Source organism: Athene noctua, chromosome 15 (assembly GCF_965140245.1).
Source record: "Athene noctua chromosome 15, bAthNoc1.hap1.1, whole genome shotgun sequence".
NCBI lineage: Eukaryota > Metazoa > Chordata > Aves > Strigiformes > Strigidae > Athene > Athene noctua.
Window position 1 is genome coordinate 11,504,672 of NC_134051.1, and position 27,613 is coordinate 11,532,284.

The 27,613-nt window shown below is 37.1% G+C and overlaps 2 protein-coding genes across 2 annotated transcripts in view; both read right to left on the minus strand.

Moving 5' to 3' along the window:
- Positions 1 to 2,201: 2,201 nt before the first annotated feature.
- On the minus strand, positions 2,202 to 15,479 carry LOC141966574 (putative short-chain dehydrogenase/reductase family 42E member 2). The gene is made up of 11 exons (XM_074919459.1): positions 15,249 to 15,479; positions 12,566 to 12,661; positions 11,764 to 11,824; positions 9,793 to 9,911; positions 8,190 to 8,265; positions 6,904 to 6,986; positions 6,270 to 6,407; positions 4,984 to 5,049; positions 4,117 to 4,180; positions 3,681 to 3,754; positions 2,202 to 2,405 (listed from the first exon to the last, which is right to left on the minus strand). The coding sequence occupies exons 1-11, from the start codon at positions 15,477 to 15,479 to the stop codon at positions 2,202 to 2,204; spliced, it is 1,212 nt and encodes a 403-aa protein (XP_074775560.1).
- A 10,199-nt stretch (positions 15,480 to 25,678) lies between these two features.
- The window catches only part of VWA3A (von Willebrand factor A domain containing 3A), a 31,440-nt gene continuing 29,505 nt past the window's right edge, over positions 25,679 to 27,613 (minus strand). The window contains exons 33-34 of the mRNA XM_074919352.1: positions 27,105 to 27,168; positions 25,679 to 25,884 (exon numbers count right to left, since the gene is read on the minus strand). Coding sequence (XP_074775453.1) covers positions 25,879 to 25,884; positions 27,105 to 27,168 — 70 coding nt within the window. The 3' untranslated portion in view covers positions 25,679 to 25,878. The remainder of the gene's footprint in view (positions 25,885 to 27,104; positions 27,169 to 27,613) is intronic.

Below are 27,613 nucleotides of genomic sequence, written 5' to 3' on the forward strand. Positions count from 1 at the left end.
AGACTCAGTAAAGGCTGACAGAAATAAGACAGCTGGCCATTCCAAACTGATACTACAGGGTGTCTTAAAACCTCAAATACTGGATTTTTAATAATGATAAATCAATTGAACCAAGTCAGTTCGCTTTAACCAGTACTGTTATAACAGTGATGTAAAAAGCATCTTACCTGAAATAACAAATCAGAGGTCTGACATTACAGGGCTGGAGTGGTGGGACTCCACAGGGACTTGCAACTGCAAAGCCAGAAAATTCCTCAGTTAGTCCTTACTGAGGAATAGTCAAAAAAAGGCCACAGCCTGCACTTCTCACTGGGCTGGAGTCAACTGCCCGATGTCTCTTCTGAAAAGTGTTGGTGTAATCCAGGATGCAGTCCTGAGCTATTAGTCTAATAAAAGCAATATATGAAAGATTCATAAATAACTAATTTAAAAGCAAATTACATGTTTGCATATAGTTAAAATGCTCACACAGGGAAGTAACTTTACACTTGTGATTTTCTATTCTGCATTTCTAGAGAAACAAGGCTTACACAGTACCTCCTGCAGTGCTTGCTTGTCTGTCAGTCAGCTGCTCTGTGTTGAGAAATGGTGAACTTAACCGGTTTTAATCAAACTTGGATAAAGGTCTCATATATACTGAGTTTCTTTAAGTTTCCTGACAACAGGCAGGCAGGACTAGGAGAGGGCTGAGTAGTGCCCCTGCTAAAGGAAGATGTACAGTGTGAGCTCAGTTTATATGGACAAGGACAATGCAAATCCCTAAGAGACCAAGCTTTACCGCTTCCACTGCACACAGAACTATTTGGTTTTTTTAAAGAAAAGAGAAAAAATAGAGTGAAACAAACTTTTGCTCACATAAGCTGCAGTGGTAATTGTTGTTGCTCACACCTTTTCCTGTCACTGTATACTGTATTTTACCTGTAACATTTTATTCTTGTGGGGTTGCTGTAAGCTGTCCTGTGTACCCTTAAATTTAAGGATACAATGAGAGAGTGTCCATAAACATACTGGTCCTAGAAATCCTGTAAAATGCTAACAAAAAGGCAAGATGAATACAGAGTGGAGATAACCAAATGGCAGAGCTTTTCTGTCAGTCTCTTCTGTGACCCACCCTGGCAAGTCCAGCTTTCCTGATCCATGTGGGGTGCAAGAGAGGGAGCAGCTGCTCCCTGGGGAGAGCAAAGCCTGTCCCTGAGAAAATCCTGGCGACAGGTAACCTTGTGACAATTCATCTGGGCTGCACATGGTAGGTGTACATGTAGTACACGTGTAGCACGCGTGGCTCGGGTACTAAATCCACCCAAGCAACTAATGTAAGTCTTGAGGGGGAAAAGAGGGAGGTCGGATCCTCACGCGGGTCTCAGCGCTCAGCTTGCCTGCTCACCCCGAACTGGCGACTCGCTGAGCGCACCGTGTGCCAGCACCGGTACAGGGTTACAGATAGGGTGACCCGGCTTCACTTACAAGGCAAGGTAGCAGTAACAGTTTGCTGAACTCTGAGGGCTTATGTGCCCTCCCTCCCCCTCCCCACAGACTCCTTAAAACCAGTATTGGGTTCAGTTATTATTTATTATTGCATTGAAAGGATACTATTTGATTTACAAACACACAGAATGTTATTTATTACATTTTTACAAGGCTTTTGAACACAAACTATTTTACAATAAATATGACTTTCAGCCCTCTCACCACCTGTTATTTATAAATATTTATTTTCATTTTTTTTTACTATTTCCCAGGTCTTCATAATTCCTCATACATACAGTAGCTGTAGCAGCAACTTCATCAGAGCAATTGTTTAGTCAACCTTTTCTTCATTGGAGCTACTGGACTTGTTACAGCACTGCAGTTCTACAACGGTCCCTCTTCTTCCGATTTCTTACTCTTCTGAATGATCATTTTTATAAAATCCTTCTCAGCATGAAGCAATCCATTAATGAAGATCCATTAAAACTATTCCTGCATCTGTTAGTGGTGAACTCCTTTGATTTTGTGACACAGCATTGTCCTTTGGGAACAATCCTTGATGTGTTCTGTGTTTTCACTTTTGTGTTTGTTTGTTTATTTTTTAAAATGAGATCAGAGAGATGTTGTCATGAGAACAATAAAGTCTGTAGTGACTGAGGAATGTACTATGACCAGATTATTCATACTCAGAAACAAAATTAGGTTTTCTGGAACAGGTGGGTTGTTATTTGTTTTTAGAAGAAAGAAAGAATGATCAAACTTAACAAAACGCCAAAAGCAAACACCATTTTAAGGAACATGTGATCTTCCTGGCAAGTAGGTCTTGTTTTAAGATAATGATCCACAGAATCAGCCAGAGAGAATTTCTTTGGTTTGTAGCCAAGTTGATTTCGTGCCTTGTCTATCCGAAAAGTGTGAGTTACAGTAACGTTCCACACCTAAAATCCAAAAGGACAGTCAAGAGAAGTGAATTTAATATCTGATTTTCTAGAACTGGGATGAAAATATGTCAATAATGACACTGCAGTGGAATTAAAAACATGCCTAAAGACAGACATGCAAAAATGTATACATTTTGGAGTTGGATTCTGTCCAGAGGTAACAGAATAAGTTGATGTGGCTTGACAGGTAAAGAGCCAAAGCTCGGAGGACTGAGTACAGGAGTTTATGATGCTGATTTCTCACTTGTGAATGTGAGAATAAAGAACTAAGCACAATTCCCTCAGATGGGCTCTTCTGTACAGAGAAATGCACAAGGGAACTGGATGAATGCATTGGAGGAGAGTGGTGTGGCTTCTCAACTTTGCAGAAATGCATTATCTAAGGAGTGTAAAACATGCACTTCTGAAGAGTTACATCCTCCACCTGTGAACGCGTGGTACCTGTGAAAGTGCTCAACTTGCATAGTCTTGATTTCTGCTTCAGATATAGAATGTAGAAGTAAGTATAAAACCAGATAGATAAATTGTGGAATAACCAAAAAGCTGCAGCAGTAGTTTATAGGATCCATTCAGTCCCTTCAGTGTCCTACTGTGTTACATGCTACAGTATAGTAAGAGACTAGATGATAGATTAGTTAGAAGCATTTTGGCTTATATTATAAATCATAATATTGTACAAAAACATGTTAGATCAAAATTAATTTGTCCACAAGTTGGCAGTTGGCTTTTGGTTTGTTTGTTTGTTGGTTGGTTGTTGTTTGGTTTGTTTTGTTGTTTGGGTTTTTTTTTCCAGAAAATTGACTTTTCATTCCAATTTAGAATTATTTTTAGTAGCCTTTCTAATTACTGGCTAGCCTGGTATTATAACTGCTACCACTTTGACCTGAGACTCTTGCTCTGTCCTCTGGGACCACCTTCCTTTAACAAGTAGTTCCACAGCATAAGACAGCTCGCTGGACATGATGATGCAGTGCCTGTTTTCCTCTCTGTGCTAGCTCTGGGTCAGTCGCTCTGTCTTACACCTCTAGGATGTTTCTTTGGATCATCTAATCTTCAAGTAAGGAGTAATTAATTTCTGATTACTTTGGTGGCCAGTATGGCATGAAAAATTAGGCTACAAAACAGCTGTGTAAGCCCTGACTGGACTACACTCCGAGCAGGAAAACAGAGCTCTACTGCAGACAGTCCTGTCTGCATCCGAAGGGTGTATCATGTACTTCATGATAATTTTGGTCAGAAATATGTAAACATTATATCTTTTTATATATTTACCTCATTTCTTGTCAATAAAGGTGTAAAGCTAAAAACTGGCTGCAGTATCAGGTGCAGATACTCCATCACAGTGGCTGTGAAACAGAAAGGTACTTTATGAGACAACTAGATAACCATAAACTGAGATAATGCTGACATTGCACAGCCTATAATTCCTATTGATATCAGAGAATGCAATTAAGGTGGTAGAAGGCAGTACTTAATTTATAAAGTACGTGATGGACTCAGTTTATGAATAGCCTTTACACTTTATCTGGTATAATTAATGCAAAATGGCATAAATTATTATTATTAATTAGAATAATGTTAAATTATATAATTCCTACAATTTGGGTCCCTGCATTTTATAAAACCATTATGTAGCTTTATAGGAATAAGAAAACAAATTTAAAAAATAAATAGCACAATCAGTAAGTATGTATTTTATTATTTTTACCTGCCATATGAACCAGGAGAACTGGAATACGTATCCAGGGTTTCCTGTAGCCTAATTTTTCAAACTAGAAGGGGTATAAAAAGAAAGAATAACAGAGAATTTATACCAAATTAAGGGTGTCAATGAAGCATGAAAATGGAACAATGAATGTTTATAAAACATGTATCTAAACTTTTTTTTCAGCTAATCTTCCTATCAATACTGGTAGTAAGAAATGTGATTAAACCCACTACTCATTTTTTGATGCCCACCTCCCACCCTTCAAAAGCAACTGGATGGTAAAGGGGAAACAATGCTGTTTCCAAGGGGCAAGTGACCGAGACTGGAATACTGAACTACACTTAGATACAGGCCCATCATTCTACAGCAGTAATTTTCCTGGAAGACTTTTCTGTGTTGGCATTGCAAGATCGAAACTTCAGCATGCTCCTAAAATCCCAGCCTGATGTTGATGAAAATACAACGTTGCTTCTTTTAAGCTTTTAAGATACCAGTCTAATGGCCTTCCCTTTTGTGCTGCAGTTGATGCCAGAACAAAGAAATAAATAATGGTTATAAAAGGCTTGCCAGATGCTAACAGTAGAACTTCTCGTGCACTGTGAGCTTGCTTCACAGAAATATTACTGTTCTGCAGCAGGTTCCATACCTCTCAGCTAAATTCTCTTAAAACACTAAGGGCCAAATTCCACAGTTATGCACATCCGAAACTTCCCTTAAAGCCAGTGGAAATTTGAGATATGCAGCTAGAATGTTAATTAATTAATTCAGCAATTAATGTGCATTGCATTTCATTTAGTTAGTATGGTCTTTTAGTGAACGATAGGATTAGGGCCCATACGGTGCATTAAACATGTGTGCAATACACACCAAAGGGACTATCCATTCAGAAAAGATGACGTTTTCACCATCATGTATGTAATAGGCCTGACCACTCTGTTAAAGAAGCAGAGAAAAACAATTAGAAAAACACTACACGTAGGATGTCATTTTCTTTCTCTCTCATACCTACCTTTCTTGACTTTGTGAATAACACGCCAGCATGCACATGGTGAATGCACACAACTCAGCTCAACAAACCACTTTCACTGGACTTCACTGTGATCTCAAACACGTCTCATGCTTTTGGGTAACCCCATGGTGGTAATCATGATTAACCATGGTGTAATGTAGATCAGAGCTTCATTTCACTATGTAGTAACTCTGCTGTTAAGAGCATTAGATTCTTCATGACATACAGGGCATAGAATTATCTTTGTGAGTCCAACAGAATTGGCAACGCTGACAGCATTTAATAAATACAGCTTTTTGAGGTCAAGTTCCACCTCTGGCTAATTTTCTGATGAAGATAAATTTGGTATATATATTCCGTGGGACATGTCAAAGTGCTTGAATCCACTTTTAGCTTCCAGTCTACCTTCTTCCAGCAGGCAATACTTCCTCGACAGCCGTGCTCTGGGTGAGGAGCCTGTCCAACAGGGAGCACTGGGAACACCAAGCAGACCCTGGGAGTCTGGGCATTACTTCCTTCTAGAACAGCTGCGTAGTTTCCAAGCTCTAAACTAGTTGACAGCACATGGCAGGATGTTCAGACATATCTGTACCTGTTGTCTGTATGTTCCTACCATTATAAATGAAGCTGGAACCTTCAGGAGCTGTGAATGTAGTAGCTGCTGCAACACTGTCAGTTCTGTAATGCTTCACAGTCCTCAGATTGTTGTTGCAATTATGACCAGTAGAAGAAAAAGAAAAATCTTTTAAAATTGTCCATTAATTTTGTGCATCTCTCTTTGGAATTTTCAACCCTGAAAAACTGGAATGCCTCAGAATGGTTGCTCTAGATTTTATGTTATGCATCTAGAATCAGAATATACAAGTTTGTATGAAGGTGAATATATTAACCTGGTTAAAAATACTATTTCTTCCAATCAAACAGGAAATTATATATTTTCAAACCACAAAAAAAAACCAAAACAGCATCAAAATATTAGCAGAATGTATTTGCATTTTGCACTGTCCATGTGCTTGTTGAATCACACAACATTTTTGAGAATTTAGCACATGACCTTTTGGAGAAACTTTGATCTCAGAACATCAAAAATTAAACCTATTTGAGAGCTATAGCTACGGACACAATGTTAATATTGTTTACTTACAGCTACATAACCTTTCTCAGGGGTGAGAGCCTCAGCAGCTAGTAAGTGAGCTTGTACTAGATTTCCAATGTGAACCCAGTTCATCTGAACTTTGTGATTTCCAAACTTGAAGTTAAATAGTCTCCGCTGGATATTTACCTGTAGAAACAGAAAATATGAAGTAACTACATTATTCCTTTATTATGCGGTATAATGTATTCATTTTGGCTCAGCCCACACACTTACTATTTGCTGTCTTTGAGTACAATTACAGCACAAGAAATGTGTCACAAGAAAAAAACCAAACAACTAGTTGGTGGTTTTATAATCAAGGACTGTTGCACTGATACTCAGTGGTAAAATATGGTGACATCATAGTGTTTGGCTGACACTATGGGATGCAACCTAGTTCCTCCATCATGGCATTTCAGCTTTGCATTTTTTCCTTTTCACTTAGAAGTACAGCTTGATCCTTGCCATTTCTGCAGGGCTTGTATCATGTAATCTCTTATCTTGCACCATCTGACCTGTCAGCAAACGTTCACAACAGTCTTCCTGGAGGAATTGTTAAGAACTGTAATCAAGATACTTCCACTTGTGTTATGCCCTTACAACTACTTGCAGTGTCCTCCAGAGCTGACTACATAACACATACGGCTACTCGTGGCAGGTGGTGCTGCTCTTCTGGTCCATATATGCCTGGTGGACGAAGCACACAAGTGTGGAGCTTGTCTCCTCCTTGGAGAGAAAACAAAAAGTGATTTTCAGATAGCTTTGATATCAACATATGGCTGATATACATTGTCTGAATTTTACACTGTGGAAGGGAAGGATCAGTCTGACCATTCTATGTGATTCTGCTTCCTAGTAACTTGTTTTCATTTCCATATAAAAAATCAGGTTCAATAGTAGTGAAAGACCCTAGCTTAGCAGCCTGAAAACCTGAATCCCTCTGACCAGGGTAGAGTTTGAACAGGGACAGGATAAATCAAACTTTCCTACAGATACGCCTTCTGCTTGACTGACTCTTGCTATTTATTACAGATACAAGTTTATAATGTACATATTTGTCCGTCATTGTAGACACATGCAATACTGGAAGAACATAATTCAATTTTCTATATTTAGACACCTTGCTTGCTTGCAGCTCAATGGCATCACAAAGGAATGGAAGAGGTCTCTTAAACACAGGCTTTCAAATGAGAATATTTTAAATCAAAATGAGTACTTTAAGCTCCACGTGTGAATCAGTAAGTAGACTCCTCTGACTCCTGAGAACAGGCTAAGACTAAAGATTACCCCTCTGATGTGGGCGAGTGTAACAGGTGGTAGGCATTTTCTCAGTAGTTAATGGAGGATGCTAAAATTGATTCCCCACCTAATTTATGTTTGCCAACTTTTCAGTTGAGATAAATCAGTAGGAATAACGAAATATGCATGGTAAAAGCAAAGATAAATATTTCTCTTGCCACGTACAGATTATGAGCCACAGGTATTCATGCATGACCCTGATATGGTATTCCCAATCTGTTTAAGAAACTGCAATTATTCCTGAAGACACCTGCAAGCCTTCAGGGATTAAGAGAATGACCTACTGGACAGCACTTAGAGATTGGTATTATCAGAGAAGCTTGAAGTGATAGATTGAACGGGGAATAAAAGCACAAATTCTGTATCTACTGTAAAATTCATAAACTTTTAAGATTGTTTGAAGAAGTAAGGTTAAATTTTATGATTCTTGCCGTCTATTGTTTGCATATAATCTCATACCTGTCTGAGTATACACATAAAAAAAAATCATCCACTGAAGAGAGTAGAAACAAACAAAATAAATCCTTATTTCAGTTAAAGTATATTATTTATTGATAAATGAGTAACCAGAGAATGGAATATCCATTAGCACTACTAATGATAGGAAAACCCCAGATGTTTTATATGTACCTTTGAGTAAAGTTCCATTAGCAGCAAGAACCATTTGGTCTGCAATTGCCTTTGTTCTAGAATAATGATTAAATTGCTATAAAGAAAGGCAGAATATGATCAACATTTTAATCACATTATTGCATTTGTAAAGGCAAACTACTGTTTATGTCTGATAACATTTAAATTTAGCCAGCTTGTAGACATCAGCTAAGTAAAACCAAACTAGAAATAACAAGATTTAGCAAATGCATACTTCATTTTTGACAAAGAAACTTACCGGACTTACATTTTAGTCGCATAAATTTAGTTTCAGAGTGAATTTAAGTCCACTAGTATTTACTTAACTCACTTTTCATGATGGATGTACTGAAAAAATTAATATTAAGCCAAATGTTCTGGTGGGTCAGATAATTTTATTTTGAAAAAACATCCATTTTGAATTGGAAAAAAAGTTTTTTTAAACAGTATGTCAAATATGAAATTAAAAATTCAGACTTTCCTAAAAATGTTTCCATTTCTTATTGAAGCTATTTAGGAAGTTATAAATAATTGTCTCCCAGCTGTATCTTTTACTATTAACTTTAAAAATTGCACCCAAGTGAGTTTAAACAATAGGATCCTGGGCAGAGTTAGCACATGCTGGTTTTGTGATTACTTATCCACATGAGGCTATTTATGTATCTGTTGAATTTTGTATTGCGATACTTTATATTGAAAAATTTACCTAAAAATCCCACCATGGCAAATTTTTCTACTCCCAGGTGGTTTAATCCTCCTGCTCCACCTCCCTCCATGCCCCACCTCTCTCTGCTGCTTGCTATTACATGATCACCTTTAGAGAAAATATATGATTAGGGCTCAGACACATGCAACTAATTGCAAATTCCTAAAATGTTTTCTCACAAGTCTGAGGCGCTGTGCAGGCTGTGCACGAACTGACATACCCAAGTAACTATCTCAGGAGGCACCAGCAGAGTAGTCGTCAGTCCCATTTAGGATTCCTGGACACAGATGTAAATTTTAAAATTACAGCTTTTAACTGCAGGCAGTGTGCTGGGAGCAGGAAAGAACAAATGGGAAGAGTGGCCAGAATGCATTTAGCTTCAGATTTCATCTAGAGAATATTTCCTAAATGATCACAGCAAAGGAGGAAATGGTATTTCAGAGCAGCCCTGAGGTGACTGTAACTACCGCTTGGCCTGCAGCAAGAAAGCAAGGTTTGGGAAATTCAAAGAAGAAAAACTTTCTGTGATATAGATGCAGAATTTTATATTTAATAATATTATTCAATGCAAAGGCTCACAGGGGCCATAATATTTCGTATTTACATAGCGGATGGTCCTCTGAAAGCCCTTCCTCTTAAAATACTCTTATTAAATGTCAGATTCCACTTAGTCATTTTTAGGTATTTTATCATCCCACATCTGTCTAGTTATAGCAGATTAAAGCCACTATGATCTGAGTATTTCTTCAATGATCATGGGTCAATTTTTATTAATGAAAAGTAATTTCATGGAATTTGATGCGATCTACAGTAAAACAGCTTCTGCTCTCAGAACAGCCTTCACATAATCTGTCCTTTAGAGCACAGTAAATCCAGGCCATCACACGAACAAAGTACCTTTTCCAGTGGAAAATATGGCACAGTTTCTTCATCTCCTTCTTCAATAGGATTCCCTCCAAATACCACATTCACTGTACTGGTATATATCAGTCTCGGGATATTTCTTTGTCTGCAGACTACAGTGGTATGCAAAATAAAGTATTTTAAAACAAAAATAAAGATCGAGAAACAACAAATGAACTGGCAGCTTCTCTTTTTGAAAACAAACATTACAGTTATAGAAAAATAAATCTTTTAATTTTAGCATTATCTTATCACTTAATATAATATTCTTGTTCATTCAGCTGGAATTTTTCATCCCAGATATCTGTTATGTAAATATTACATACTGTGGTCACCAAACGTTTTACAGTTAGGTATTTGCAACTGTCATATCACCACAGGACTGTCTGTAGTCATCAGCTGGATAGAGGAATTATCGTGACAGGGGGGAAAAAATTCCTCCTTCAGAAACATTTCTTAAAGCACATTCATTTTACAAACTGAATAAAAAGAAGATGAGTAAGAACATTTCTTGAGATCAAATAGCACTGAAAACTCCCTGCTTCTTTCTGTAGGGGTAGCACTGCAGAGAGCAGCCTGTCTGTGGACCATTATTTTTGCCCTTACTCCAGCAGTGAGCAGTAAGCAGCACTGCTTCTTGCACCAGTTTCATGGATGCCTGTAAAGGCATATACGCAAATGTGCTAACTCGCCCCGGTGTGTGACAAAACTGCATTTGGCTCAAGCTGTTCATAAGTGACAAATTACATGTTAGCAGGAAACATATGCTGTTAGCGTACCTTAAATACAAATGAAATCAATATTAATTACAAAACAAAGTCTTAATTATGGATTCCAGTTGGGTGTTAAGATATGTCTAAATTCTGCTGTCTATATGTCATTGCAAACTTGAATAACATAAATTTCCTTTTGATTTAACGATACTTCTAAAGTTTAAGTTAATAATTTTAGTTAATTAATATTCAAAGTCAGGAAATTTTAGAATCTACGGAGCAATCAGTCCAGTTGGTTCATTGGCTCATTTTGAAAACAGTGAATGTAATTACTGTGTTGTAAATATTTGGAACAAAATATAGTAATAAAATCTATTATTAAACTGTAGATTAACAGGTTCGTGCTCCTCCCAGATTCTTGCTTTGTTGGGAGCCTATGAAAATTTGACATGACATGTTCCTGTGGGTTCAGAGGCTGGGGTAAGAGGAAGGGAATATGTGGCAACCTCTTCCCTTTACCTCATTCAGAGTTTTACTTGCCTACCATTTCACTCCAATTATTTCTGCTTTTCTCAGTAATAACCCACAGGCAGCATGAATGTGGGTCTAAATAAAACCTGCTTTTGCCATTTTGCTCTTTTGATTTTTTTCACCATTTGTTTTTTGAAAGACAAAGAGAAAGTAGCTTTCGTATTCAGAATACACTCTGAAATGTTCTCTCTGGAATTCAATATACAGAAAGAAATCTACTAACATTTTCCAGAAACAGTAGTTAAAAATCAGTATATAGTTTAAAAAGATCATGTTTAGACAGATGATCAGAAAGGCCAGAAAATATGCTATATTAATGTGATAAAATAATAGCTAAATATGCTTAGCACATCTATGGCTCCTGTTACCAAATGTTTACAACACAAGAAAAAGTACAATATCTCTCATTTTATTTCTATGAGGAAAGAGGATAACACTTCTCCATTACACAGAGTAACAGGAAAAAATAACCAGCACATTGAGTAGAGTTTAAATCGGTCTGCCAAGGAATGAAGTCCAGGTTGAAAACCTACCCCCAGTTCAAACCAGTGGCAAATCTACCATTTAATGGGACCTGCACACCCAGCTTTACATCATACTCTGAAAGGAGGGAGAGAAAAGCCTCACTGTACTCCAAAATCAACACAGAAAACATCCAATTGGAAGGTTTTTTCGTTAATGATTTGGATCAGACGCAAAAAAAGAAAATCTAGGTACATACCATCAATTATTACTTTTGTGCCTCCAACATTTATGGATTCAATCTGATCTTTCTTTTGAAGCTAGAAATAGAATTTACACATTATCTAATTAATGGAACAAGTCACACAATACAATTTTTACAATTGCCAGATCTAGAACAGCTGTAGCCTTTTTGTGATGTACGTGTTACAGTTATCTGTCCTTCTGGCATACAGTGATTTCTAGCAGTTCTCATTTTCATTGTCTTGTTCAGTGTATGAATAAATAAAGTTGAAAAATTAAAGATAAAATGCATTTGAAAGGAAATTATAATGCTTCAATTTTCTGTAACACCCCAGATAACCCATGATATAGAAACAGGAATTACAGGCAGGCGTTATGCTCCCTGAAATCTTTCACAAATTCTTGTTCCAGTGGCAATCTGTCCTGTTCCTAGAAATAAATTAGTTTCATGACTTTTTGGTAACACTCTCTGAATATCACAGTTTTTTAGCATAACTAGTTCACAAGAAAACATATCAACATTAGTTCTAGAGCAATATTGTCACACTTCTTCAGATTAGAGGAAGAGGATATGCCTCCTTATCCAAGATCTTAAATCTATGATCTCATTTTTCTAGAGTACTTTGTGTACTACATTAGTTTCATGCTTTGACATTTATTATTTAAGAAGTACCTCCCTTGTTGCCTGTATAGATGACTTGACATTTACAACTAAGTTCTGTCTGACATAGATATATAATTACATTCTTCAGTACATGCTGACAAACTTTTGCTTTCACAAGAATAACGACAGAAAATGTTAGGAAAATTGTACTTGCTTGTTCTAATCCTGACATTCCACATGCAGCCACATGAAAAACACAGTCAACCCCCTCACATGCTTTGAACACCGTATCATAATCCCTCACATCACCCTGTAAAATGAGAAAAGAATGGATTTTTGACTAGTAGAGCTCACTACATTCTCTATAGAATTAGTATTAACTATGGCTGTTACGGAAAATCTAAAATAATTCTGATCTCTTTTTTACAATATTTAACTAGCATTAAATAAAACATTATAAATGTGGAGAAACATCCATGACTGAGAATTTTGTCAATATTTTGTTGCGAAACAAATATGACTCTTGTTGGCTTCAATTATAATGCATATTTTCACACTTAGTCCTGCAGCCTTCAGGCTGGAAAAACTTGTTTGACTTGAATGGGAGCAGCATATGCTTGAGGGCTGGAGAGTCAAGTCCCAGGGACAATAAATCACAGTAGGAAGGGTTCAGCTGTTTGCCATGGAATTGCCAAATGAAAGAACCCCTTTTCTGTTAGCACCTTAAGATCTGACTTGTGCAATCTGGACAAATGTCTCTGCCACCTAAGCTTTATTTTAGGTGCACTGCGTGACAGATTTAATTACAGTTTTGTACAAAATTAAAACAGAGTACACACTATAGACATTTAACATTATATTAATATAGATTAGTGTATTATAATCACATTAAATGAAATGCTAGATACTACTGAACACGGCCCTGTATTAAATACACACACACTACATCTAGTGTCAAATGCTATGCTGTGCCTAGAACATTATACTGCATTTTTGTATAACAGGTAATACTATATGAATAATATACTCCACACACATACAGATATCAATACAACTATAGTACCTTTCTTTTCAGAATTATGCTATTTCAAAATATTGGATATTATTTAATTTAATGAAATTGATAGAATAATCACAAAACAAATGGCTGGAGGTAAAATTAAGGGGTAATCTAATCAGTCTTTAACTCTCAACTTTCTTCTTCTGAGGCTGTCAAAGTATTTCACAAATATGGCTTACTTAGACTTCCTACCTTCAATCAAATGCTAAAATAGCCAACCAGTATAAACAATATTCACAATTTTCAAATCACTGATCAAGGCTCAGATCTCTGAAGTAACTATTACTTTATTTACTAGGTCTCCATAGTTCCATTTTATCAGTAATTCACTTCTACTTTGTAATATTTATTCTTTTTGAATTGAATTATAAAAACACTGTTCTAAGAAGATCATTTGTCAGATCTCTTGAGTCTCTTTTAGAAGATGTAAACTGCCATCAATCCACCAACTTAAATTATGTGAATTTGTATCATTAACAATCAAGTTTATGATTTTTGAATGGTTCCTCAATAATACTCTTCCATATTACATCCACATAACAATCTCTCTTCCATATTCTGTAAAAGTTGTTTATGAAATTGAACTTAAGAACAACCATCCTGGGTGAGACTAAAGATCTGCCTAGCCTGGTATTCTGCCCACCACACAGCTGTGCAGAGCAGTATCATGCTTCCCCCTCTGCCTCCCTCACCGCCTGTCTCACATCGTGATGTAGCCAGAAGGAGAAAATCTGGCATCACCTCGACAGCTGCTGGGACAAAGATTCTGTGATCACTTTCAGCTTTGCCACCAACTTTCTAGTTCTAGTGGTGGTGTCAAAGAGTTCTTACACTACATGCTCAGACAAGATCAGCTGGATGATACCCTCTGCCCAGCTAGAACTTGTGCAAGGTGACAGGAGCGTGCACAAAGTGCACCCAGACCCCCACACCTGAGCGGTGAGGCAGCTGTGAGGAGTTGGTGCTCCCCACATCATGGGGGATGCTGACCTCCATACGTGACTGTGAGCTGTTAAATATTTGAGGTCTCTCTCATTCTCCCTCTTTTAGAGACATAATAAATTCCTTGAATTGCTAAGAATCAAAAGGAATCAGTGCTCATAAATGGGTGTTCTGGGAAGAGCAGGATCGGGGCAAGCATATGTGACACTTTCCCCCAGAAAACTCTTCCAGTCTCCAAGTATTTTAATTCAGAAGATTACTTCAGCCTAATTTAGTTTACCTATTTAGTAATCTCCAACGGAAGTAAATTTTTGGCAAGGCTTTGTGCATGCCTTTTACCTACTACATGAAAAAACAATCTCTCTTTGTGTTGAACTGACTCCTCATTTCACCTGACGGCCCTTCCTTCTTCCACTGGAACAGTCCATCCCTATCCATCTCAATGCCATTCAAGGTTTGTAGAGCTCTCCCACTCCCAAGTCATCTCTTTCCCAGACTGGAAAGTCCCAGTTTCCTCAATCATTCTCTGTGTGGCAGCCATTCTACATTTGGGATCATCTTTATTGTCCTGTCTTGCTCCCAGCTTTTTACTCAAAATAATTTCCCTGAGCAGTAAAGTTTGTCACTTCATTGTTCACTCCTTCACCTAGGTGAGCTATGGATGTGTACCTCCCAACACAGGACTCCACAACTTCACTGGTGACACAGAGAACTGACCACCTGGACTTAATCAGTTACTCTTGCATGTGAGGACCTTTAACCATTAATTCATATTGTCCTTAAAGGCTTTTCAGTAAATGATTTTATCAAAAATCCTTAAGAGCAAGCCTTGCTAATGTGCATAAAAGTAGTAGAACTTTATTTCACTGCTGTTAAATATGTAATTTCAACATACCTTGAAAAAATCTGCTCCACTTGGAATTTCCCATTTAGGCTTCTGTACATCAAACAGAACAACAGCAATTCCTGACCTAACAAGAGCACATCCCAGATTGTATCCCAGGTAGCCTCCACCTCCTGTCACCATTGTCTTTCTGCTTCTGTTAACCAGTAGACCAGCATGCTCGTTTAGTTTGCTCTCACAAGGTTGGCTGCTGTGGAGCTCTTCTGTAGATCCTTCTTGCATCACGACTGCAAGATAGAACATCTATTGAAAATTCTCCGAGATCTGGGTAATTTCAGTTACTTTCATGTTACAATGCTCCTTTTGTGATGATACTGTTTTTATTTATATATTTCTATTATCTTAACATGTTTCAAATATATAAATTCATAGTTTTGGTAATGGGTCTTCTATGTACAATGAGTAATGACTCTGAATACTTTTATATTTCAAGATTTAGTCTTTGCCTCATACCTGCACATTTCATATTATATAGAAATGATGAGAAATTACAGGATTTTAGAGACATTATAACTACCTGATCTTAATGGGTATGATTATATTTTCGAAGGCTTGCTATATCAAACATTTTATCCTTGAAAACTCACTGACTTTTGATATATTAACACCAAATAGATGTTAACCTACTAGTCTAGAAAAAAATTAGATAAGGAATATAAGAAAGGATTGATTCTGCTTTTAGATTCCACTTTATTTCAAATTTGGGTCACAGTTCTTCAGCAATGATAAAAATTTGTTACTATTTTAAACTTTTCACGTTACACACTAAAAATATTTAGTTTTGTGTCCAGTTCTTACTGACTTTTGTCCATATTGTTCTCATTAGGGCATTCATATACAGCTAAACCGAAAAGGAACAGAAGAGGTAAGCCATCTGCCCTGTGGGTTCATCTGCTTGGAAAAACTGATTAGAATATATTTCTGTGATAAGCAGTTCCACAGGAGTTACCCATCTGTACACTTTGTTCTGTATTAGAAATGAGTTTATTCTACAATAATCACTTCTCTTTAGAAATTCACTCATTCTGCAAATAAAATAACAGGTATTCCAGATCACAATACACTCTGAGCAATCAGTCCAGCTAATTATCCCTCATAGACAGCCCCTGTTGTCCTGATTCCTTGCATGCCCTTTGCACATTAGGATCTAGGCTTTTTCATCCCCAAATAGAAATCCAGAATACATATATCTGAAATCAATCAAATGAAGTCACTGTAAAGTAGGAGCCAAACTGGGTGCTTGCCAGCCTAATATAGGAATATAGACCCAATTCCTGCAGATTATTATGGTGTTCTCATCGTTGGAGTGGGTCCTCACAGGAACATCCCCATGCATGTGAGAGCATCATCTTCCACCAGCTGGGCACAGGTAGTTAAGCATAGTTTGCTCTCAGTCCTTTACACCTGGGTTCAGCAGAGATTATGCAGAAACTGGGCATGACTGGAACTGACAGCTACATCACTTCCAGGGGGACAAAAAATTACTAGAAAAAACAATAGAGAATGCAGCCCACAGTACACAAAGTTATGGACTATTTTTGCTATTGCTTAGTTAATTTTTTATAATTTAGTCTGTGATACTTTTCTTGGTTTATATGTTGTTTTTTAGATTTCAGACACAGGGAAGTATATACCAGATTCTCCATGCTGTTATATGGTTTTAACCCCAATGTCAGCTCACTAAATTCAGTGAACTGAGTGGTGTAACACAGTGGAAAATACAAGCTCCTTATGTTGAAAACTATCCTGACATTTCAAAAAAGACAAATAATCCATGCTTCCAAACCAAATTTAAATTAGAATAAAACTAAACCAAATATGCTCTCCTGTTCGATCAAGAACATTTAAATTTGCATCTCTAGATTATGCAACACAGTAGTCATAAGCCATATAAAATTCTTTTGCCTAGTCTTCTGCGAAAATTTTCATACACTTAGTAAGGAGAACTAAGGTCAAGCTTGTCACATATACCATAAAAAGACATATTTAAAAAATGGCATATATTTGAATATTTGTCATTAATATCTCCTTAGATTTTAAGTAAGCCGGAGGTTTTATCAAAAAGTTTAGAAATCACTTTCTTAAAAGGTACTAATAGCCTTAATATATTAATCTGTTTCATGGAATTAGAAAATTATCACATTTTGAATGTAAACATTTTCCTGTAAGAAAATTATTTCCAGAATCAGTAACTTGCTTATTTCTCTAAATTTATAGGAGCTATTCTGATTTGTTAATGTGTTCTGCATGACGAGCATAGTTACATCTTATGCAGCGCATGCAGTGTGAGTTGCTCTTAGCTCCCCTACTGGAATTTCAAATAGTAGAAATGCAGAAATTTCTCCCCATAAAAACTTAAGTCAAACATTTCAGGTTTTTAAAAATAGCTAAAGTAGTAGTAAGTACCCTTGGTAGAATCCTGGATGTCAACGTTTTCCCAGTCCTTCCAGTCCAAGTAAGATGGTGAGATTTCTCTTTGCTGGACAACTAGTAACACAAGGGCATCAGTCAGGTACTCTCAGACAGACAGAGATGTTCACGCGTGCTCAGGCCCTTTTGCTGTTCCTGCTCCTTTGTAGCTGGTGGCTGGGCCAGGAGCCAAAAAGGGCAGGGCTTAATTTGTACATTATTTACGTTCCTTTTCAGGAAAAAATGAAGTATTTTCTCCACATCGGACCCTTCTGAACAGGTTAGTATTTCTTACTGTTACCTGGTAAAATTATTGATTAGACACTAGACAACACAAATATACTATTGGTACCTCACTCTCTAGATAAATTGTACTAGATTACTAAAACATCTCATGCTGTTTTTTAAAAAGTACAAAGAAAAGGGTTTTTTACTAAAGAAAAACAGGAAAGAAATTCTTAACACTAATGTTTAAAAGGGAACCTCTCTCACAGTTGTGTGAAATTTTGGTAGGATACGTCTCATCTAGCAGCAGAGTGAATGGAAATACCTTCTCCTTCGGTTTTCAATCTAAGTTTGGATACAAAGAGAAGAAACAAAAATCTTGTTTGGCAGTGGTACTTAGTACTTTCATCCTGATTTTTCTATCTTCATCCTCAACCCAATTATGTACTTTCAAAGAGACTTAACTGTAGGCACAAGGGTTCTCTGGCTTCCAAGATGAATGAAGTCCAGGCAGCCAACTAACTGGTACACAACAGAACAGGAAAAGGTGAATTACTATTAAATAATGCATTTAAAATTAATAATGAATTAAATGATTACTAATTATAGAAGTTCTCTGATCCTAAGATTTTAAAGCATTTCTAAAACACATATCCGTTTGCAGATTAAACAAAGAGAAATCGAAGCCAACATTTTTAAATGGGTGTGTCTAAAATTAGGTCTCAAAGCAGTAGTTAAGATGCTAAAGAAACACTCCCAAATCTAAATATAAATCACTACAATTTTAAACGTTTGCATGTTAGAAATATCTCAGGTTCACAGGTGACTTTGCAATTTAAATGTAATTTAATGTTCATGTGCTGACAAGAACTCAAACTGACACCTCGGCAAATATATTTTACCTCAAACCATATGTGTAAGTCCCTGTAGTCTGCGTTAGATCTAGAATCTTTGAACCTGTCAGACTAATCTGCACTTCTCAGATTGCCAAATGAGTGACAAGCCCAGCTCAGAGTAAAACCCCCAAGAATACCAAATTCTCTGTTTTGAGTTGTCCACAGCACTAATAGCTTTCACCATTCAATCCAAGGAAGTGGCTGTTCTGTCCCTGGACTACTACAGAACTACTCCACAAGTCAAAGCAGCTGGTCAGCTTATTCATGGCATATCAATCCCTCATGGCTCAGTGGAAATCAACAAAGAGTATTTTAACTTGGCTTTGGGTTCTGCCTTAGCCAGGAGGAGACACCTCAGAAGAGTCTCTCCTGTTGTACTTACTCTCCTATCTTTAATGAAGAAGAGGGGTGGCCATATTTTATTCACTGCATTCTGCTAAGTCTTTCTGAAAGCAACAGAAGCTAAAGTTACAATGAGAAAAGCTGTTACATTAAGATTTAAGCTTGCTTTTGGTCTCGAATCACAACTCTATACTGCCCTTTTCTACTTTTTCTCCTATAACCACCCACACTTCATGTAGGCACATAGAAATAAACAAAACATCCAATATGTCTAGGAGGTGACTGCATAAAGTACAACAGGGAGGTGTCAAAGAGTTTGCCTGTTTATTTACATGGAGAAGGTCTACATTTGTGAAATGTTATGCTGTCTTATCAGAATGTTACATCCAGGCTCTAAAGCAATGTTGAAATGTAATTGCACTGTTTCATAAAGGAATCTGGTAAGCTTACACAAGCTGATTTCAAATCACATGCTGATAGATGCACTGAAAAATTTGAACTGAGTAGGACTCAGGGCATAGGGAAGACAAGACACTGTATGTCTCCAGTATAGAGAGAACACTCTTGTCCCCATGCCAGTTCTGTGGGCACCAGTGCTGGGTACTGAATCACAGAGAGGTGTTGGATCACGGCCTAGGAGACAGGTGTGTGGAGACTGGGGCTTTGACCCTTTCATTCAGCAGCTCCCATTAACTTCACAGGTCTGCATTTTCAGGTCACAGAACAGGAGCAGTGCTCCAGCTGTGAGGTAACAGGAACCTGAATGAGGGTTCTTAATTGCATGGAAGATACTACGCAGAAAGGAGACTTTAACAGAGACATAACCAAAGCATGAAGAGCTAAACAGAGGCTTGAGTTAAAAAAAGCGCCATACGTTTTGCCTGAGTCATAGTCAGGATAGGATATTCTGCACTGCCCAAGGGCAGAAAAATAGCAGAAAAGCTTAAGAGACGAAGTTCTCTTAAAGCTATCCAAAGGTCAGGATTTTGCCAAAATAACTGCAGCATAAAAATATCCTCTCTTCATTTGACTTATTAAAAATTCTCTAGCTAAGCCCTGAATTAGTAGACTTGTCCAGGCTCATCATGTGTTTGAACACCTCCCTGTGCACTTGTTCACATCCAGATGCCCAGTCATATGTAGACACAGTCATATGAACTCAGAGTGGCAAGACTCATTTGGACAAACTGACAAACTGCTCATCCTCTCCGAAACTCCCAAGAAGTCTAGACAGATCTGTTGTAGGGTGTAAGTACTTTTGATGAAAGGTCCCTTTGTGACTACAAAAACAATCACCCTCATAACAAGGACTGAGTCTAAAAAACGAGAGAGCTGAGAGAAGTGAAGTGATGATGGTGAGGTATTCACATTTTAAGTGAGAGATGACAGAAAATGTTAAGAAACATTTAAATCAGAAGATCTTGTAACATTAATGGAAAGGAATGGAACTCTTCTAAACATCGTACCTTGCTGTGCTTAGAATTTTTATTTCAAGAAGAGAAACCATGGGACCTGAATTTGGGAAAGGAAACTTAAGAATTATTTTTCATATAATCAAATCCTTAACGTTGGTACATATCAAATATTTCTAAGGAGTGAAGTTGTCCTTAAAGTTTCCCAACACACTATTAATGCAACAACAGATGTAATTTAACACCGAAAGTACGCATCATTCAAATGCAACATTAAATACTTTATGATAATACAACATTCTTCACATTCCTTGCTAAGTCAGAAAAGAAAGGTACAGAGGCAAAGCAACTTACCCATGTCACACTGTAAGTCTGTGCCAGAAGGGAAAAGAAGATGCAGATCCTTATTCCTGTTATTAGACAAAGGGTGTATTTTTGATGCCTAACATAGCAAAAGAACTGTATGCTAGGACTAAGTTAAGAACCTTTGGGCAGTAAGTTCCAATTCTTTGTTAGGCAAAGATATTAGGCATTCATCACTATGCATTTCAATAGTTTGTCTTTTGTAAAGACATTTTTTCTGTATAACAATGTAATCATTCATTTCTTTATAACAACACAGAAAGTTACAAATATGCATTTAGTAGAGATGATACTATGCATTTTTTGGTTTTCTCATGCCCTGTCATCTGTTAATGGCTTTTTCTTTTAATACTGTCAGATACAGTGTTTCTAAAACCAGTGATATCTACTACTTTAAACATGTATTTCCTCTTAAAAAAAAAAGTGAAAAATCAAGGTTCTTCAGCTAGCTACAAAGCTAAGAGATCAGATTCTTCTTAAATCCCTCAGTTCTTCATTAACATACATGAATATTCTCACTCTATTCCTTCCTTTTTCCTGTGTCTTTGTGTATTTATTTGTGTTATGATTCTGGATATTTCACTGTTTCCTCATGGAAGGAATAAAGCACACAAATACTTCAAAGCACAGACTTGGAATGTGTCATATAAAAATGCGTTTCAAGTTACATTGTTCTTGTTTATGTTGCATTTGTGGTTGCTTTGCATGCTATACAGATATACAGGTCAAATGAAATGATAACTGTGAGACTGCATTGTCAAGTCTGGGTGGAATTACAGGAAGGACAAAGCAACTTCTAATAGCAACAATGAACATACCTTTTATCAGCTCTTAGGTCTTGTTAGAAAAGAGGACAGTTTAGGTAATATTTGAAGGGCAGGAATACAAATCCATCATAAATAAGTTGTCCTGAATAAAGGCATGTTTCTATATAATAAGCAGGGATGACAGCTTGGCATTTTACATATAGGAATCATGGAGAAAACAAATAAAACCACAGGAGCTATATATATATGCAGGTTTAAAAAAAGATTATTGAAGACCAATCCTAGGGGGTTTCCTTTTAATTCAAAGGTTTTCTAATGGCTATTGCCCTGGAAGAGAGAAGTATGGATCATCATTACTACTGGTTTGTTTTCATATCCAAAAAACATTGGAGGAGTTACAAGGTCATGGGAGATGGCTTAGGATGGATGGAAGAGGAGGATTTGTTTTGCACTATGCCAGTCTGACACAGTTTAAAAACTTGCCATAACTTCTACCAGGTTTCATTTACAAAGTTCTATTCCTCTCTTGTTGTTAATAACCCAGAAATTGTAGCATAAGAACTTTCCAAGTAGGAAAGGAAAAAGGAAAAACCCTCTAAAAGAGATTAAGTTTGCTATTTGCTAGTTACTTCTCTATTAAGAAAGAGCCTCAGTACCACATTAAATGTGGCCACAATGACGGAGGCAGCCCGTATCACTGAAAGCATGTAAACTTGTGGCTTGTAAAGTCAGTCTAGTCTACTTATCAAACTCTAGGTAGAATTTAAGATTCTAAGTGATATGAGTTAAGTCTCAAATGATATGAGTCAGAGATTATCAGTCTCTTCTCACGGTAGTTCTACCAGTGCATTCAAGTTACGTAAAACCTAGATTCTCTTTATTGTAACAGAGACCAGGAAGGAACAGGATGTTTTCTGATGCTGGCAGGTTCCTTGAATTGGATTTTCCGTTTTTTCCTTTTTTTTTTTTTTTTTTTAAATATTCACAAAGCAAACATCTAATAAGCATCTGTTTGAGAAGGTTTCATGAGAGGACTGAAGTTCAATGGAAAGAAAAGTATCCTATATACATCTAACTGGTTGAGATGCATTAAAATAATTCAATGAAAATTCTTGTGACTTAGTTGTAGTAATACGTCTGGATGCCTAAAGTCCTGGAACTTTGTAGTTACAAATTTAGATACACAGTAGTAGTAGATAACATGCTTATAAGGCACAGAGTAATTCTTACTGAACAGAATTCTAAAGGACACAGCACAACACACACTTATTGCTGTTATCTTCCTTAGAAGCAGCATGAACTTCCTGGGGTTGACTCCAATTCAGGCATATTTGGATGGAGCAGTTTGTTACTATGCCAAGCTGTCCCACCCTTCTTCTGAAGGTTGTTGTCCTCTGAAGCAGGTATGGCTGAACCATGCACAAAGGAGTTCCTGAACTGCCAAGTCGACACTAAACTTTTATGAACATTTGCACCATTAACTGTAGCACAGCAGCTGGAAGTTGACCGTAAATTATGGCAGTACCTGAGCTGTTCCACATGGAATATACCCACTCTTGCTGTGAAAACAGCACTCTTCTGATAGGGAGTAGGACACATACTGCGAAGTAGCATCTGGTTTACCCGTTTGTCTTTAGTTCACTGCATGCAAATCAACGTATTCAGTGAGTCACAGCAATGACATGACTTAGAAACAAGCTGGCAGAAAAACATACATCTTTGTCAATTATAAAACTCCTCTTTTATTATGTCTTGAATACAGTGAACTGCATTCCAGCAAGCATAAACCAGGAAAGCAAATGACATATACCTGACAGATCAACATTGAAAAGTCATTAACAGAGCACTTGATTAATCAGGTCATCACAGCTGAACCATCTCCTTAAAATGTTTTCCTGCCTAAGCAGCCCTCAGATTGATGGGAGCAAGTAGGACGGCAGTTTCCAGGTAGGTAATAAGCAGGAGACTGAAACTCTATTTTAAAGGACGGAGCTGCTCTGAGTAGGTAGCAGGACTGACCAGCCTGCAAGACAACAAGGCTGCACAGCCTGAAAACACTTTAAAAAAAAAGTTGGGTGGGATACAATGGCTAAATATTGTAACCCAACTATTTTATAGCTTTCTGTGGTTACACAAATTCTAGCATCAACATTTGTTCCTTACTTTTCAGATGCATTTTTCTGGAACAGAAGACTTAGAAACACACCACCACCAAAGAGAAGACTCCTGAATTCCTATCACCTACTTTAAGTCTGAGAGCATGCTCAGGAGAACCAGAGAAACTTGCTATGTTCTGCCCACAGAAACAAATGACCACCTAAACCAAAGCAAACAGCTGAGTGATGAGTATTAGCGTAGGCTACAGCGAATTTCGGATTACACAGACCTGTTGACAAACAGTTTATAGAGACACTGTATAAATGGAATTGTTTTGTATGAGTAAACTCTCAGAACACCATGTATTATACAGGGGGAAAAAAAAAAAAAGCTGTAAATGAGAGGTTTGACAGATTGCAATCTAACACAACACTGATGCTTATCCACATTTGCAAAATCTGACATGTGCATTACTATCTTACCTCACAAAAAGTCTCTGATACCATTTAACACACCTACCCAAGTATATTTCCTTTTAAGGTTCTTTTAAAGGACATTTATAAGAATATCAGAATCTATGCTACAGTATTGCGACATTTCTTAGATCCTCCAAGAAATAAGTATGAATCTCTTTTTGGCAATGCAGAAACCTCATCCTTTCCACCTGGATCTTCAGTTTTAACATTTCTATTAGTAGAAATCCACTCATTTTATCAGTGATTATCACCTAATATTTATATACCCCAAATAAAAATGTAACTAATCCTATTAATTTACAATTAAGATTTTCATATCAAAGCACCTCAGCAGTTACACACATACCAACACATTACTAATAAAATCACAGAAAGTGATGCAGAGCACAAAGCACTATCTTAACTGCAGTATTCCACAGTAGGCTGATACTAGCATGGAATGGAGGAGTCAGCTGGTGCAGAACATACAACACTAAAAAGAGGCTTTTATGATAGAAATAATTTTTAATTATTTAAGGAGACTAAACAGATATAGGAACAGAAAAGACAGTATTTCCCATATCAGAGTATATCCCATCAGCTGACACTCAGGAGATGCAAATGGCTCCTAAATAAATTCAGATCAAGTACATGAATTTTGCAGTCTGAATCAATTTTTGTTAAATACTACATATATTAAACACCTATTCCTAACCTGAAAGACAACAGTAAACACCTGCAAAATACCAGTGATTTGTCATTGCAGTTTCTCAGTAAATAAAAGTGTGTTTCATAAATCAACTGGAAAAATATATGCCTCATTACTGCAATTAGCTTAAACGGAATTTTCTTATATGGTACTGGCAAATGCTTTTAATCTTTCTAGGACAGGAAACATATAAAAACTTAACAGAATCACGTAGAAGAATGGCAGTGTCTGGTTACACAAACATAATCAGGCTTTATCAGCAGCAAGATACTACTTGCTTGAATGTCTGATGAGTTCTGAATCATCAACTCTAAATCTTTCTCTACTGCCAACACAAAAACCAAGGAGTCGAAATAATTATTAGCAAACTTCTATTGGCAATAACATTCATTCCAAGCTTTCTTTTCTGCACTAAGGTTATTTCTTAGATTTCCTATGCAAAACTGGCTAAAGAATTCTCTTTCTAGTGTCACAGCCATCTGTGCCATCTGTCCCATCTGTTAGAGATAATGAGCACCAGTAAAGAAGTCTCAAACCAACTGCCAAAAAACCCATATTGGACATACCACCACTAATTGAAGCAATTAATAGTATGATGCAGTAGAATAAAAGAGAAACAAAAGTTGTGACCCTATATAACTACTAATTATATTAGAAATAGATACACTTTTAAAATTTCTATCAGCTGTATTGAAAAACATTCTCTACTTATGTTTAAACTTTGGAGAGTTCAGGGCTTCATTTACTTTGCATCCTGCAAAGTCTGCAAGTGGAGTAAGTCAGCAGCACTTATCATCTGTAACTCCTTCTCTTGCCAGAAGTTCAGAGACAACAAATACACCTTCCCTCTTTCTGCTTGAAGATGGAAGCTTTAAGCACACTCTGAAAAGAAGCAGGCATGTGGTACCACTCCAAACCTCTTCAGCATCTTTTCTCCATCTAAAATTTAATCCTACAAGTGAAGCACATGAATAATTTAAAAAATACAATTCAAAATACATAAACTGCATAGGCTCACCATCACCCTTGACAAAATGGTAATGGAAACCCAATATAAATTAACTTGATTAACTTCCCATTTTCCTTACTTACATGTTTAATTGTGCTACAATGCTATGTACTGTCCGAAGTACATCAATACACTTTACAAGTAATACAGTTTCCCTTGGAAGGTTGAACAGCAGAGCTGGTTGTGGAACACTAGCCTCTGTCTCTACATGCCTGTAAGAACTTTCTTTCTACTATGTGATGGTTATGTATCTGTTTCCTCTTCAAGCATCTCTCTAGTGATCAGCCCTTATATGCTGAATTCTGCACATACTTGACCAGGCTCCAGGTTGCATTCTGCATGAAGCAAGCATTTTTAACCAGTGCATCTGACTGGGTTTTTTTTTCTTCTCTTTGAATGACTGGGCAATATTTGCAAACCAAAATACAAACTACTGCTGTAGAAAGAAGGATTTAAAAAACAGTCTCACTATATATCTGCCTTACCCAATTCCTTGATGAGTATCTCGGCAGATCTAAGTTCTCTAGTGCAACTCTCTGTAGTTGTCTGCATGTCCACTTTTCTACCCTCAAACAGCTCTGTGACAAATGTTTCTGTCTTGTTTAACCCTGAGAAAGTGCTTCCACCCAGCAATTTCTCTTTTCCTGTAATTTTTATTTTGCCAATTTAAAAGCAGCAGGTTGGCTCTGTGAGAGGTTTAGTTTGTTCAGCTGCTTCTCCCACAACGTTTTAATAGTCCAGTGTTTGCTGAGGCTGTCTTTACTGTTAGTGAGGTCTTTTTTCAGTCAGCCTTGTTCATTTAACTGATAAATCATGCAGACCATGTAGCAATTGTTATTAGAGCCATTACATCTGGTCCAAACCCTCTAATGTGCTTAGCTGTTTGCTCTTAGAGAGAGCTAAACAATAACTACAAATACACATCTGCCTCACTCCTTTCACCCCAAACATAGTTCTCTTTGAACTGTTCTTTGTGTATGTATCTTTGTGTGTAGCTGTGGACTAGCTCAGTTAAGAACTAAAATCATGACATATGCTTTCAATTTTTGAAAAAGTCACTTCTACAAATTAATACATTTTACATTAGGCTTATGAAACATTATCCTTCTACTGAAATATATGAACTATATATAAACTATGATCTAATTGTGATGACTATTTACCTGAGCCCTTTTTTTAAAGCCTGAATTGTCCTTCTGGTTTATATTCCATTTTTGTAATAATAACCTGTTTGAAAGAAAAACAAAACCCAAAGAATTACAGCAGCTTTTCAAAGAGAAATATAGTAGCTTTGTATCTTTCTTTAGCCATGCCCTCCTGTGACAGAAAATCTTTTCACTGAGGAGATATAATGCATTTTAAAACTCATTGCAAGTACTTTTGCCCACTATTACTACTGAAATGGCACTTTCTGTTTCTGGATCAGCAGTTAGGAAGTGTAGCAATGAAGAAACATAAGGATCAAATACAATTTGACTGTCCTTCAATCCAGTTCTAGGCAGGTATCAAAGCTAGCTCTGAATGACACCAGAAGCAGCAGGGAATGGTGTGCCACCTGAGCCAATTCAGTTTACTGAGATACAGGTGGCATGCAGTGCAACAGGGCTACGCTGCTTCCAGGAAATGGCTTAGCTCATCTGGAGTCTGCTGGGACACCTCTGCCTGGCATCAC